At 53.4% G+C, this 14,627-nt stretch overlaps 1 protein-coding gene across 2 annotated transcripts in view; it reads left to right on the top strand.

Moving 5' to 3' along the window:
• ARSG (arylsulfatase G) overlaps window positions 1-14,627 on the top strand; it is a 51,363-nt gene that overhangs the window by 22,753 nt on the left and 13,983 nt on the right. Inside the window, exons 3-9 of one of the 2 annotated variants that reach the window (XM_073564826.1) lie at window positions 66-253; window positions 333-380; window positions 451-565; window positions 638-772; window positions 1,116-1,291; window positions 1,362-1,442; window positions 5,916-6,024. In XM_073564826.1, the coding sequence (XP_073420927.1) occupies window positions 66-253; window positions 333-380; window positions 451-565; window positions 638-772; window positions 1,116-1,291; window positions 1,362-1,442; window positions 5,916-6,024 (852 nt within the window). The remainder of the gene's footprint in view (window positions 1-65; window positions 254-332; window positions 381-450; window positions 566-637; window positions 773-1,115; window positions 1,292-1,361; window positions 1,443-5,915; window positions 6,025-14,627) is intronic. The other variant, XM_073564827.1, reaches the window with a different exon arrangement.

Genomic DNA, 14,627 nt, shown 5'->3' with positions numbered 1-14,627 from the left:
TGCTTGTCACTGGGTCCAGGCCTGGAAGTGACGGCTCCCACCTGCTTCTTCCTTGTGTCTTGTAGGCTTACTGATTTCCACTCTGCAGCCTCCACATGTTCCCCGTCCCGAGCATCGCTGCTCACTGGAAGATTAGGACTCCGTAACGGGGTCACCCACAACTTTGCAACCACATCAGTGGGGGGCCTTCCCATCAATGAAACCACTCTGGCTGAGGCTTTAAAACCATGCGGATACATGACTGGCCTTGTAGGTACGTCAACTTGTCAGACCGGGTGTGACATTAGGACTACTGTCACCCCCATCTGTCTGCTCTCATTTCTCTCTTGCAGGTAAATGGCATCTGGGCCACCATGGAAGTTTTCACCCCAATAGACGTGGTGAGTGGCCGGCTGGCAGAAGACTGGAGGGCTGGCGAGGGGCCTGATCCCTCTGCGCTTCTCGTTTCAGGTTTTGACTATTACTATGGAATTCCTTATAGCAATGACATGGGCTGCACTGACTCCCCAGGATACGACCTCCCTGCATGTGAACCCTGCCCCCAGCGTGCCGGGTCCCCTCACCGGTAATCACACGATCATCCAAAGACCCCCAATGTGTGTGTGCGCGGTATCACCCTGTACTTTCCTGTCTCCAGGCCGGACGGAGGATGCTCTACAAAGCTGGCCCTACCCCTGATGGAGAACGCTGCCATCCTGGAGCAGCCGCTCAACCTAAGCAGCTTGTCCACACGATACTCCTACCAGGCAGTGACCTTCTTGATGAATGCCAGGTTAGAAGTGGCTGCCAGTCTGTGTCCTCATCAGAGCCCAATCTCCAGGAATCCTTGCCAGAACAGGGGGGAAAAGTGACACTGAATCTTCGAATGTGAGCTGGATGACTGCTCACCCATCACTGCTCAATACCGCTCCTGCCCACGGTACATGTCAGCAGGGTAGTCTATCACTGGGGGGGGCATTACATCCCTCCGCAGTGAGTGACAGTAGGTGCCCATAGTCTGGAGTACCTGCCATGCTGTGCTGCCCCCGTATCCACCCCGTGTGGTGTAATTCCGTGCACCCATCTCGTTCTGCCTGGTGGCGGCTCACTGTGCCCTCTGCTTGTCTCTTCTGCAGGCGTGCAGGGCGCCCATTCTTCCTCTATGTGGCTCTGGCACATATGCATGTGCCGCTATCACCTGCCCGTGTGAGCCCTGACCGTGGACCCTATGAGGAGAGTCTGCGGGAGATGGACCAGCTGGTGGGCAATATTCGGGCCTGCAGTGACGGGAACACCCTCGTCTGGTTTACCGGTACGCTTTTGCTGACCCTTGGGCACGGCATCGGTGTTCCCTGACTCCATATCACACGCTTCTCCTGCAGGCGATAATGGACCTTGGGCTCAGAAATGCCATCTGTCAGGAAGTGTGGGGCCGTTTCTGGGAAAGTGGCAGACGATGCAAGGTAATCATTATCTTTAAAGTGCCATTAATTGCAGGGAGCTGAACATGTCAGAAGGTTAGATGCGTACTACCAGGGCCCCAAATGCTGACACATTGCCCCATCACACAGAATCGTGTGGGTTGTAGTTACATGCGCAGAGTTCAGGCCAGTAAATGAGAGATCGGCAATACTGAAGTCGCCCGATGCTTCTTTCCCGGCCTCTTTAGGGTAGGTTCCCACGTTCAGTGATTGGCAGCGCTTTGGACGCAGCACATGTCCACTATGTCCAAAGCGCTGCCGCAAGTGAATTCTCTGTGTTCATTGAACCGTGCGGAGTCACCACGTCCAAATACATTGTATGGGTGAAATTTATCTCTAGACATGCTGCAGTCTGGAAAGACGCGCCACAAGTCCGTCTCCACGGGTGAGCTGAGGGCGTCTGTGCACTCATAGTGGACATGGGATTTCTAGAAACTGCGAAAACATTGACTCGAGTATAAGCCGGGTGTGCCACCCCATCTTGGTATGCACGCTCCCCACATCCCCATTCTGGTATGCATGTCTCCTCATCCCTACCCTGGTATGCATGATCCCCTCAACCCCATCCTGGTATGCATGATCCCCTCAACCCCATCCTGGTATGCACGCTTCCCTCACCCCCATCCTGGCAGGAATTATCGCCCTCCTCACTATCCTGGTATGCATGGCCCCCTCATCCCTATCCTGGTATGCATGGCCTCCTCATCCCTACCCTGGTATGCATGGCCCCCTCATCCCTACCCTGGTATGCATGGCCCTCTCATCTTTATCCTGGTATGCATGGCCCCCTCATCCCTACCCTGGTATGCATGGATCCCTCATCCCTATCTTGGTATGCATGGATCCCTCATCCCTACCCTGGTATACATGGCCCCCTCATCCCTATACTGGTATGCATGGCCCCCTCATCCCTATACTGGTATGCATGGTTCCTCATCCCTATCCTGGTATGCATGGCCCCCTCATCCCCATCCTGGTATGCATGGTTCCTCATCCCTATCCTGGTATGCATGGCCCCCTCTTCCCCATCCTGGTATGCATGGTTCCTCATCCCTACCCTGGTATGCATGGCCCTCTCATCTTTATCCTGGTATGCATGGCCCCCCTCATCCCTACCCTGGTATGCATGGATCCCTCATCCCTACCCTGGTATGCATGGCCCTCTCATCTTTATCCTGGTATGCATGGCCCCCTCATCCCTATCCTGGTATATATGGGCCCCTCATCCCTATCCTGGTATATATGGGCCCCTCATCCCTATCCTGGTATATATGGGCCCCTCATCCCCATCCTGGTATGCATGGCCCCCTCATCCCTATCCTGGTATATATGGGCCCCTCATCCCCATCCTGGTATGCATGGCCCCCTCCTCCCTACCCTGGTATGCATGGCCCCCTCCTCCCCATCCTGGTATGCATGGCCCCCTCATCCCTATCCTGGTATATATGGTCCCCTCACCCCCATCCTGGTATGCATGGCCCCCTCATCCCTATCCTGGTATGCATGGCCCCCTCTTCCCTACCCTGGTATGCATGGCCCCCTCCTCCTCTTCATCCTGGTATGCATGGCCCCCTCATCCCTACCCTGGTATGCATGGATCCCTCCTCCTCTTCATCCTGATACACATTGCCCCCTCATCCCTACCCTGGTATGCATGGATCCCTCATCCCTACCCTGGTATGCATGGATCCCTCATAACTACCCTGGTATGCATGGATCCCTCATCCCTACCCTGGTATGCATGGATCCCTCATCCCTACTCTGGTATGCATGGCCCCCTCATCCCTATCCTGGTATGCATGGCCCCCTCATCCCTATCCTGGTATGCATAGCCCCCTCATCCCTACCCTGGTATGCATGGATCCCTCATCCCTACCCTGGTATGCATGGATCCCTCATCCCTACCCTGGTATGCATGGCCCCCTCATCCCTATCCTGGTATGCATGGATCCCTCATCCCTATCCTGGTATGCATGGATCCCTCATCCCTACTCTGGTATGCATGGCCCCCTCATCCCTATCCTGGTATGCATGGCCCCCTCATCCCTATCCTGGTATGCATAGCCCCCTCATCCCTACCCTGGTATGCATGGATCCCTCATCCCTACCCTGGTATGCATGGATCCCTCATCCCTACCCTGGTATGCATGGCCCCCTCATCCCTACCCTGGTATGCATGGCCCCCTCATCCCTACCCTGGAATGCATGGATCCCTCATCCCTATCCTGGTATGCATGGCCCCCTCATCCCTACCCTGGAATGCATGGATCCCTCATCCCTACCCTGGTATGCATGGATCCCTCATCCTTACCCTGGTATGCATGGCCCCCTCTTCCCTATACTGGTATGCATGGTTCCTCATCCCTACCCTGGTATGCATGGCCCCCTCATCCCTATCCTGGTATGCATGGCCCCCTCATCCCTATCCTGGTATGCATGGCCCCCTCATCCCTATCCTGGTATGCATGGCCCCCTCATCCCTATTCTGGTATGCATGGCCCCCTCATGCCTATCCTGGTATGCATGCCCCCCTCATCCCTATCCTTGTATGCATGGCCCCCTCATCCCTATCCTGGTATGCATGGCCCCCTCATCCCTATTCTGGTATGCATGGCCCCCTCATCCCTATCCTGGTATGCATGGCCCCCTCATCCCTATCCTGGTATGCATGGCCCCCTCATCCCTATCCTGGTATGCATGGCCCCCTCATCCCTACCCTGGTATGCATGGCCCCCTCATCCCTATCCTGGTATGCATGGATCCCTCATCCCTACCCTGGTATGCATGGATCCCTCATCCCTACCCTGGTATGCATGGATCGCTCATCCCTACCCTGGTATGCATGGCCCCCTCATCCCTATCCTGGTATGCATGGCCCCCTCATCCCTATCCTGGTCTGCGAAGCTCCATCATCCCTACCCTGGTCTGCATGGCTCCTCATCCCTATCCTTGTATGATTGGCCTCCTCATCCCTAGCCTGGTGTGCATGACTCCCATCAAAAAAGCATACAAAAACCCTTAAACCATCCTGCCTACCTTCCTGCGCTCCCTCGCAGCGTCTGCTCCAGTGCCAGCAGCTGATTTGTGCTTGTAAGCAGCACATGGCAGGGACGTCATCCGCTGCTCACAAGCAGAGCACAGCTGCCGGAATACTCAGTGCTCCCCACGCTGGGACTGTGTGCGTGGAGGGCAGTGAGTATCCATTGCCATTAAGTAGCGCGCAGTGTCAGCCGCAGCCGCCGGCTTCCAGCAGCGGACGAGCGATCACGTGTGCCCGCTACTTAACGTGAACCTGTCACCTGTTTTGGCCGCTATAAGCTGCGGCCACTGCCTTTCAGGGCTGATATAGAGCATTCTATAATGCTGTAGATAATCCCCCGATCCGACTTGAAAGATAAGAAAAATAAGTTTATTATACTCACCTGTCCTTGGTTTTCCTCTGGCGGCCATGTCTCGGGAGGTCGTCTACAGCCCCATAGCCTTTACAACTGTAGCACCAGGACCTTCCAGCTGTGTGGAGACGTCTTGTACCCTTTACTTTGACTTGTCTATAACGTTCTTTCTAGTCTCCTGAGACAACTTTCTTCTCCGCTTTCTTTGGTCCTTGTTCAGCGCGGTGCACACCATGACACCAAACAGCACAATGACTACTTTTCCTCGTCAAACCGACCTCTCTGGTAGAACTCACCCTGATAATGAAACATGCCTCTTCTAGGGTAAAAGTCTACAAATTTAAAGGGCAGGTAGATTCAAGCACTAATTACAGGGAGCCGTAGGCCATTGGCCGATTTGTGCATTAAGCCTTCCGTTTATAAATCTAGTCTGTTCGCATACATTTTAGCGCAAAGTGCTGCTGTATTGAGGTTTGTGTATTATGCAGTCATAGCTGCTTGCACCTGTTCACACTTGCTTTATTCTGTTCTGAGGTGCTGGTCCGTTTCTTTTTTTGCATTATACTGTTGCAGGTGGCGAGGGCCTCCATATCTGACTGATCTCCTCCCACCAGACTAGGGCTGATTTTAATTAATGCTGGCTCTCACGTGTTCTTTACACTTGTAGGATTTTACCCCAGGAGAGGCATGTCGGATAAATGTTAGGTTTAGGGCTTACCAGACAGCGGTTGCCTTGTCGGGGCTGGTGGGCTCTCTTTGATAAGTATACCCTATATGGCAGTAATACCGGTTCTGTTCCATATATTCCCGGTTGCACACAAGTTAGCGCCGACAGAGGCCGCTGTATCCTTGATTGTGTTCGTCATACATCTGTTCTCTAGAGGAAGACAATGGGGGGTCTTCTGGTCACTGCCTCTTCCTAAATTCGGCATCACTCCATTATCTGGCATTACTGTGATTCTATACAGAGTGGAGCACCCTAGTATTCACCGTGTATACACTCAGTATGGTCAGTACCCGCCACAACGCAATGACCACATATGTCCATCTTGTCTCTGTCCAGGTGGAAGTTCAGCAAAGCAAACAACATGGGAAGGGGGTCACCGGGTGCCCGCCTTGGTGTACTGGCCTGGCCATATTCCACCAAACCGCACAAGTTCTGCGTTATTAAGGTACGCTGCCATGTGTGGGGCCCACTAACACTTCCCTGTGGACGGTAGTTGTTTAGAGTTGTTTAGAGTTTAATTGTAAAGTGCTGCGGAATATGTTGGCGCTATATAAATAAAAATTATTATTATTATTATTAGAGTAAAGCTTGGGGTGCCATGAATTAGTTTGTAGCATAGGGTAGAAGCTCTGTATATCGCTGACCATGTTCTGGGGATCCAGGACCTGCTATAGATAATTAATCACTGGTTTTGTGTTATGAAGCCCTTATATATAATGATGGTTTATTTTTCCCCAGTACTCTGAGTGCACATGGGTGAATGTAGTAGAAGTACCAGGATATAGGTGCTGACGGTAAATATGTGGAGGTGTCCTGCACACCAGTGGCACATGAGACGGCTGTTGGGCTATTTAATGTGGTCTGAAGGATGAATATTGAGTCTTGGGCCCAGGAACGTCTCAGGGCAGCACTGCTAACCCCCGCCAGGTGATCTGTCATGTGGTCTGAAGGATGAGTATTGAGTCTTGAGCCCAGGAAAGTCTCAGGGCAGCACTGCTAACCCCCGCCAGGTGATCTGTCATGTGGTCTGAAGGATGAGTATTGAGTCTTGAGCCCAGGAAAGTCTTAGGGCAGCACTGCTAACTCCCGCCAGGTGATCTGTCATGTGGTCTGAAGGATGAGTATTGAGTCTTGAGCCCAGGAAAGTCTTAGGGCAGCACTGCTAACTCCCGCCAGGTGATCTGTCATGTGGTCTGAAGGATGAGTATTGAGTCTTGAGCCCAGGAAAGTCTTAGGGCAGCACTGCTAACCCCCGCCAGGTGATCTGTCATGTGGTCTGAAGGATGAGTATTGAGTCTTGGGCCCAGGAAGGTCTCAGGGCAACACTGCTAACTCCCGCCAGGTGATCTGTCATGTGGTCTGAAGGATGAGTATTGAGTCTTGGGCCCAGGAAGGTCTCAGGGCAACACTGCTAACTCCCGCCAGGTGATCTGTCATGTGGTCTGAAGGATGAGTATTGAGTCTTGGGCCCAGGAAAGTCTCAGGGCAGCACTGCTAACCCCCGCCAGGTGATCTGTCATGTGGTCTGAAAGATGAGTATTGAGTCTTGGGCCCAGGAAAGTCTCAGGGCAACACTGCTAACCCCCGCCAGGTAATCTGTCATGTGGTCTGAAGGATGAGAATTGAGTCTTGGGCCCAGGAAGGTCTCAGGGCAGCACTGCTAACCCCCGCCAGGTGATCTGTCATGTGGTCTAAAGGATGAGTATTGAGTCTTGGGCCCAGGAAAGTCTCAGGGCAACACTGCTAACCCCCGCCAGGTAATCTGTCATGTGGTCTGAAGGATGAGTATTGAGTCTTGGGCCCAGGAAGGTCTCAGGGCAGCACTGCTAACCCCCGCCAGGTGATCTGTCATGTGGTCTAAAGGATGAGTATTGAGTCTTGGGCCCAGGAAAGTCTCAGGGCAGCACTACTAACCCCCGCCAGGTGATCTGTCATGTGCTCTGAAGGATGAGTATTGAGTCTTGGGCCCAGGAAAGTCTTAGGGCAACACTGCTAACCCCCGCCAGGTGATCTGTCATGTGCTCTGAAGGATGAGTATTGAGTCTTGGGCCCAGGAAAGTCTCAGGGCAACACTGCTAACCCCCGCCAGGTGATCTGTCATGTGGTCTAAAGGATGAGTATTGAGTCTTGGGCCCAGGAAAGTCTCAGGGCAACACTGCTAACCCCCACCAGGTGATCTGTCATGTGGTCTAAAGGATGAGTATTGAGTCTTGGGCCCAGGAAAGTCTCAGGGCAGCACTGCTAACCCCCGCCAGGTGATCTGTCATGTGGTCTGAAGGATGAGTATTGAGTCTTGGGCCCAGGAAAGTCTCAGGGCAGTACTGCTAACCCCCGCCAGGTGATCTGTCATGTGGTCTGAAAGATGAGTATTGAGTCTTGGGCCCAGGAAGGTCTCAGGGCAGCACTGCTAACCCCCGCCAGGTGATCTGTCATGTGGTCTGAAAGATGAGTATTGAGTCTTGGGCCCAGGAAGGTCTCAGGGCAGCACTGCTAACCCCCGCCAGGTGATCTGTCATGTGGTCTGAAGGATGAGTATTGAGTCTTGGGCCCAGGAAAGTCTCAGGGCACCACTGCTAACCCCCGCCAGGTGATCTGTCATGTGGTCTGAAAGATGAGTATTGAGTCTTGGGCCCAGGAAAGTCTCAGGGCACCACTGCTAACCCCCGCCAGGTGATCTGTCATGTGGTCTGAAGGATGAGTATTGAGTCTTGGGCCCAGGAAGGTCTCAGGGCAACACTGCTAACTCCCGCCAGGTGATCTGTCATGTGGTCTAAAGGATGAGAATTGAGTCTTGGGCCCAGGAAAGTCTCAGGGCAACACTGCTAACCCCCACCAGGTGATCTGTCATGTGGTCTAAAGGATGAGTATTGAGTCTTGGGCCCAGGAAAGTCTCAGGGCAACACTGCTAACCCCCGCCAGGTGATCTGTCATGTGGTCTGAAGGATGAGTATTGAGTCTTGGGCCCAGGAAAGTCTCAGGGCAGTACTGCTAACCCCCGCCAGGTGATCTGTCATGTGGTCTGAAGGATGAGTATTGAGTCTTGGGCCCAGGAAAGTCTCAGGGCAGTACTGCTAACCCCCGCCAGGTGATCTGTCATGTGGTCTGAAGGATGAGTATTGAGTCTTGGGCCCAGGAAAGTCTCAGGGCAGCACTGCTAACCCCCGCCAGGTGATCTGTCATGTGGTCTGAAAGATGAGTATTGAGTCTTGGGCCCAGGAAAGTCTCAGGGCACCACTGCTAACCCCCGCCAGGTAATCTGTCATGTGCTCTGAAAGATGAGTATTGAGTCTTGGGCCCAGGAAGGTCTCAGGGCAGCACTGCTAACCCCCGCCAGGTGATCTGTCATGTGGTCTAAAGGATGAGTATTGAGTCTTGGGCCCAGGAAAGTCTCAGGGCAACACTGCTAACCCCCGCCAGGTGATCTGTCATGTGGTCTGAAGGATGAGTATTGAGTCTTGGGCCCAGGAAAGTCTCAGGGCAACACTGCTAACCCCCGCCAGGTGATCTGTCATGTGCTCTGAAGGATGAGTATTGAGTCTTGGGCCCAGGAAAGTCTCAGGGCAGCACTGCTAACCCCCGCCAGGTGATCTGTCATGTGGTCTGAAGGATGAGTATTGAGTCTTGGGCCCAGGAAAGTCTCAGGGCAACACTGCTAACCCCCGCCAGGTGATCTGTCATGTGGTCTGAAGGATGAGTATTGAGTCTTGGGCCCAGGAAAGTCTCAGGGCAGCACTGCTAACCCCCGCCAGGTGATCTGTCATGTGGTCTGAAAGATGAGTATTGAGTCTTGGGCCCAGGAAAGTCTCAGGGCAGCACTGCTAACCCCCGCCAGGTGATCTGTCATGTGGTCTGAAGGATGAGTATTGAGTCTTGGGCCCAGGAAAGTCTCAGGGCAACACTGCTAACCCCCGCCAGGTGATCTGTCATGTGGTCTGAAGGATGAGTATTGAGTCTTGGGCCCAGGAAAGTCTCAGGGCAACACTGCTAACTCCCGCCAGGTGATCTGTCATGTGGTCTGAAGGATGAGTATTGAGTCTTGGGCCCAGGAAGGTCTCAGGGCAACACTGCTAACCCCCGCCAGGTGATCTGTCATGTGGTCTGAAAGATGAGTATTGAGTCTTGGGCCCAGGAAAGTCTCAGGGCACCAATGCTAACCCCCGCCAGGTGATCTGTCATGTGGTCTGAAGGATGAGTATTGAGTCTTGGGCCCAGGAAAGTCTCAGGGCAGCACTGCTAACCCCCGCCAGGTAATCTGTCATGTGCTCTGAAAGATGAGTATTGAGTCTTGGGCCCAGGAAGGTCTCAGGGCAGCACTGCTAACCCCAGCCAGGTAATCTGTCATGTGGTCTGAAAGATGAGTATTGAGTCTTGGGCCCAGGAAAGTCTCAGGGCAACACTGCTAACCCCCGCCAGGTGATCTGTCATGTGGTCTGAAAGATGAGTATTGAGTCTTGGGCCCAGGAAAGTCTCAGGGCACCACTGCTAACCCCCGCCAGGTAATCTGTCATGTGCTCTGAAAGATGAGTATTGAGTCTTGGGCCCAGGAAGGTCTCAGGGCAGCACTGCTAACCCCCGCCAGGTAATCTGTCATGTGGTCTGAAAGATGAGTATTGAGTCTTGGGCCCAGGAAAGTCTCAGGGCAACACTGCTAACCCCCGCCAGGTGATCTGTCATGTGGTCTGAAAGATGAGTATTGAGTCTTGGGCCCAGGAAAGTCTCAGGGCAGCACTGCTAACCCCCGCCAGGTGATCTGTCATGTGGTCTGAAAGATGAGTATTGAGTCTTGGGCCCAGGAAGGTCTCAGGGCAACACTGCTAACCCCCGCCAGGTGATCTGTCATGTGGTCTGAAAGATGAGTATTGAGTCTTGGGCCCAGGAAAGTCTCAGGGCACCACTGCTAACCCCCGCCAGGTAATCTGTCATGTGCTCTGAAAGATGAGTATTGAGTCTTGGGCCCAGGAAGGTCTCAGGGCAGCACTGCTAACCCCCGCCAGGTAATCTGTCATGTGGTCTGAAAGATGAGTATTGAGTCTTGGGCCCAGGAAAGTCTCAGGGCAGCACTGCTAACCCCCGCCAGGTGATCTGTCATGTGGTCTGAAGGATGAGTATTGAGTCTTGGGCCCAGGAAAGTCTCAGGGCACCACTGCTAACCCCCGCCAGGTAATCTGTCATGTGCTCTGAAAGATGAGTATTGAGTCTTGGGCCCAGGAAGGTCTCAGGGCAGCACTGCTAACCCCCGCCAGGTGATCTGTCATGTGGTCTGAAAGATGAGTATTGAGTCTTGGGCCCAGGAAAGTCTCAGGGCAACACTGCTAACCCCCGCCAGGTGATCTGTCATGTGGTCTGAAAGATGAGTATTGAGTCTTGGGCCCAGGAAAGTCTCAGGGCAGCACTGCTAACCCCCGCCAGGTGATCTGTCATGTGGTCTGAAAGATGAGTATTGAGTCTTGGGCCCAGGAAAGTCTCAGGGCAGCACTGCTAACCCCCGCCAGGTGATCTGTCATGTGGTCTGAAGGATGAGTATTGAGTCTTGGGCCCAGGAAAGTCTCAGGGCAACACTGCTAACCCCCGCCAGGTGATCTGTCATGTGGTCTGAAAGATGAGTATTGAGTCTTGGGCCCAGGAAAGTCTCAGGGCAACACTGCTAACTCCCGCCAGGTGATCTGTCATGTGCTCTGAAAGATGAGTATTGAGTCTTGGGCCCAGGAAAGTCTCAGGGCAGCACTGCTAACTCCCGCCAGGTGATCTGTCATGTGGTCTAAAGGATGAGTATTGAGTCTTGGGCCCAGGAAAGTCTCAGGGCAACACTGCTAACCCCCGCCAGGTGATCTGTCATGTGGTCTGAAGGATGAGTATTGAGTCTTGGGCCCAGGAAAGTCTCAGGGCAACACTGCTAACCCCCGCCAGGTAATCTGTCATGTGGTCTGAAAGATGAGTATTGAGTCTTGGGCCCAGGAAAGTCTCAGGGCAACACTGCTAACCCCCGCCAGGTGATCTGTCATGTGGTCTGAAAGATGAGTATTGAGTCTTGGGCCCAGGAAAGTCTCAGGGCAGCACTGCTAACCCCCGCCAGGTGATCTGTCATGTGGTCTGAAAGATGAGTATTGAGTCTTGGGACCAGGAAAGTCTCAGGGCAACACTGCTAACCCCCGCCAGGTGATCTGTCATGTGGTCTGAAAGATGAGTATTGAGTCTTGGGCCCAGGAAAGTCTTAGGGCAGCACTACTAACCCCCGCCAGGTAATCTGTCATGTGGTCTGAAAGATGAGTATTGAGTCTTGGGCCCAGGAAAGTCTCAGGGCAGCACTGCTAACTCCCGGCAGGTGATCTGTCATGTGGTCTGAAAGATGAGTATTGAGTCTTGGACCCAGGAAAGTCTCAGGGCAACACTGCTAACCCCCGCCAGGTGATCTGTCATGTGGTCTAAAGGATGAGTATTGAGTCTTGGGCCCAGGAAAGTCTCAGGGCAGCACTGCTAACCCCCGCCAGGTAATCTGTCATGTGGTCTGAAAGATGAGTATTGAGTCTTGGACCCAGGAAAGTCTCAGGGCAACACTGCTAACTCCCGCCAGGTGATCTGTCATGTGGTCTGAAGGATGAGTATTGAGTCTTGGGCCCAGGAAGGTCTCAGGGCAGCACTGCTAACCCCAGCCAGGTGATCTGTCATGTGGTCTAAAGGATGAGTATTGAGTCTTGGGCCCAGGAAAGTCTCAGGGCAACACTGCTAACTCCCGCCAGGTAATCTGTCATGTGGTCTGAAAGATGAGTATTGAGTCTTGGGCCCAGGAAAGTCTTAGGGCAGCACTACTAACCCCCGCCAGGTAATCTGTCATGTGGTCTGAAAGATGAGTATTGAGTCTTGGGCCCAGGAAAGTCTCAGGGCAGCACTGCTAACTCCCGGCAGGTGATCTGTCATGTGGTCTGAAAGATGAGTATTGAGTCTTGGACCCAGGAAAGTCTCAGGGCAACACTGCTAACCCCCGCCAGGTGATCTGTCATGTGGTCTAAAGGATGAGTATTGAGTCTTGGGCCCAGGAAAGTCTCAGGGCAGCACTGCTAACCCCCGCCAGGTAATCTGTCATGTGGTCTGAAAGATGAGTATTGAGTCTTGGACCCAGGAAAGTCTCAGGGCAGCACTGCTAACCCCCGCCAGGTGATCTGTCATGTGGTCTGAAGGATGAGTATTGAGTCTTGGGCCCAGGAAAGTCTCAGGGCAGCACTGCTAACTCCCGCCAGGTGATCTGTCATGTGGTCTGAAGGATGAGTATTGAGCCTTGGGCCCAGGAAGGTCTCAGGGCAGCACTGCTAACCCCAGCCAGGTGATCTGTCATGTGGTCTAAAGGATGAGTATTGAGTCTTGGGCCCAGGAAAGTCTCAGGGCAACACTGCTAACTCCCACCAGGTGATCTGTCATGTGGTCTGAAGGATGAGTATTGAGCCTTGGGCCCAGGAAGGTCTCAGGGCAACACTGCTAACTCCCACCAGGTAATCTGTCATGTGGTCTGAAGGATGAGTATTGAGTCTTGGGCCCAGGAAAGTCTCAGGGCAACACTGCTAACCCCCGCCAGGTGATCTGTCATGTGGTCTGAAGGATGAGTATTGAGCCTTGGGCCCAGGAAGGTCTCAGGGCAGCACTGCTAACCCCCGCCAGGTGATCTGTCATGTGGTCTGAAAGATGAGTATTGAGTCTTGGACCCAGGAAAGTCTCAGGGCAACACTGCTAACTCCCGCCAGGTGATCTGTCATGTGGTCTGAAAGATGAGTATTGAGTCTTGGACCCAGGAAAGTCTCAGGGCAACACTGCTAACTCCCGCCAGGTGATCTGTCATGTGGTCTGAAAGATGAGTATTGAGTCTTGGACCCAGGAAAGTCTCAGGGCAACACTGCTAACTCCCGCCAGGTGATCTGTCATGTGGTCTGAAGGATGAGTATTGAGCCTTGGGCCCAGGAAGGTCTCAGGGCAGCACTGCTAACCCCCGCCAGGTGATCTGTCATGTGGTCTAAAGGATGAGTATTGAGTCTTGGGCCCAGGAAAGTCTCAGGGCAACACTGCTAACTCCCGCCAGGTGATCTGTCATGTGGTCTGAAGGATGAGTATTGAGCCTTGGGCCCAGGAAGGTCTCAGGGCAGCACTGCTAACCCCCGCCAGGTGATCTGTCATGTGGTCTAAAGGATGAGTATTGAGTCTTGGGCCCAGGAAGGTCTCAGGGCACCACTGCTAACCCCCGCCAGGTGATCTGTCATGTGGTCTAAAGGATGAGTATTGAGTCTTGGGCCCAGGAAAGTCTCAGGGCAACACTGCTAACTCCCACCAGGTAATCTATCATGTGGTTTGAAGGATGAGTATTGAGTCTTGGGCCCAGGAAGGTCTCAGGGCAGCACTGCTAACTCCCGCCAGGTGATCTGTCATGTGGTCTGAAGGATGAGTATTGAGCCTTGGGCCCAGGAAGGTCTCAGGGCAGCACTGCTAACCCCCGCCAGGTGATCTGTCATGTGGTCTAAAGGATGAGTATTGAGTCTTGGGCCCAGGAAAGTCTCAGGGCAACACTGCTAACTCCCGCCAGGTGATCTGTCATGTGGTCTGAAGGATGAGTATTGAGCCTTGGGCCCAGGAAGGTCTCAGGGCAGCACTGCTAACCCCCGCCAGGTGATCTGTCATGTGGTCTAAAGGATGAGTATTGAGTCTTGGGCCCAGGAAAGTCTCAGGGCAGCACTGCTAACCCCCGCCAGGTGATCTGTCATGTGGTCTGAAGGATGAGTATTGAGTCTTGGGCCCAGGAAAGTCTCAGGGCAACTCTGCTAACTCCCGCCAGGTGATCTGTCATGTGGTCTAAAGGATGAGTATTGAGTCTTGGGCCCAGGAAAGTCTCAGGGCAACACTGCTAACCCCCGCCAGGTGATCTGTCATGTGGTCTGAAAGATGAGTATTGAGTCTTGGGCCCAGGAAAGTCTCAGGGCAACACTGCTAACTCCCACCAGGTAATCTGTCATGTGGTCTGAAGGATGAGTATTGAGTTTTGGGCCCAGGAAGGTCTCAGGGCAGCACTGC

This window comes from Dendrobates tinctorius, unplaced genomic scaffold (assembly GCF_039654945.1).
Source record: "Dendrobates tinctorius isolate UK_male_01 unplaced genomic scaffold, ASM3965494v1 ptg000491l, whole genome shotgun sequence".
NCBI lineage: Eukaryota > Metazoa > Chordata > Amphibia > Anura > Dendrobatidae > Dendrobates > Dendrobates tinctorius.
The sequence above is the reverse complement of the archived record's forward strand: the minus strand, read 5'-3'. Positions and strand labels throughout refer to the sequence as shown.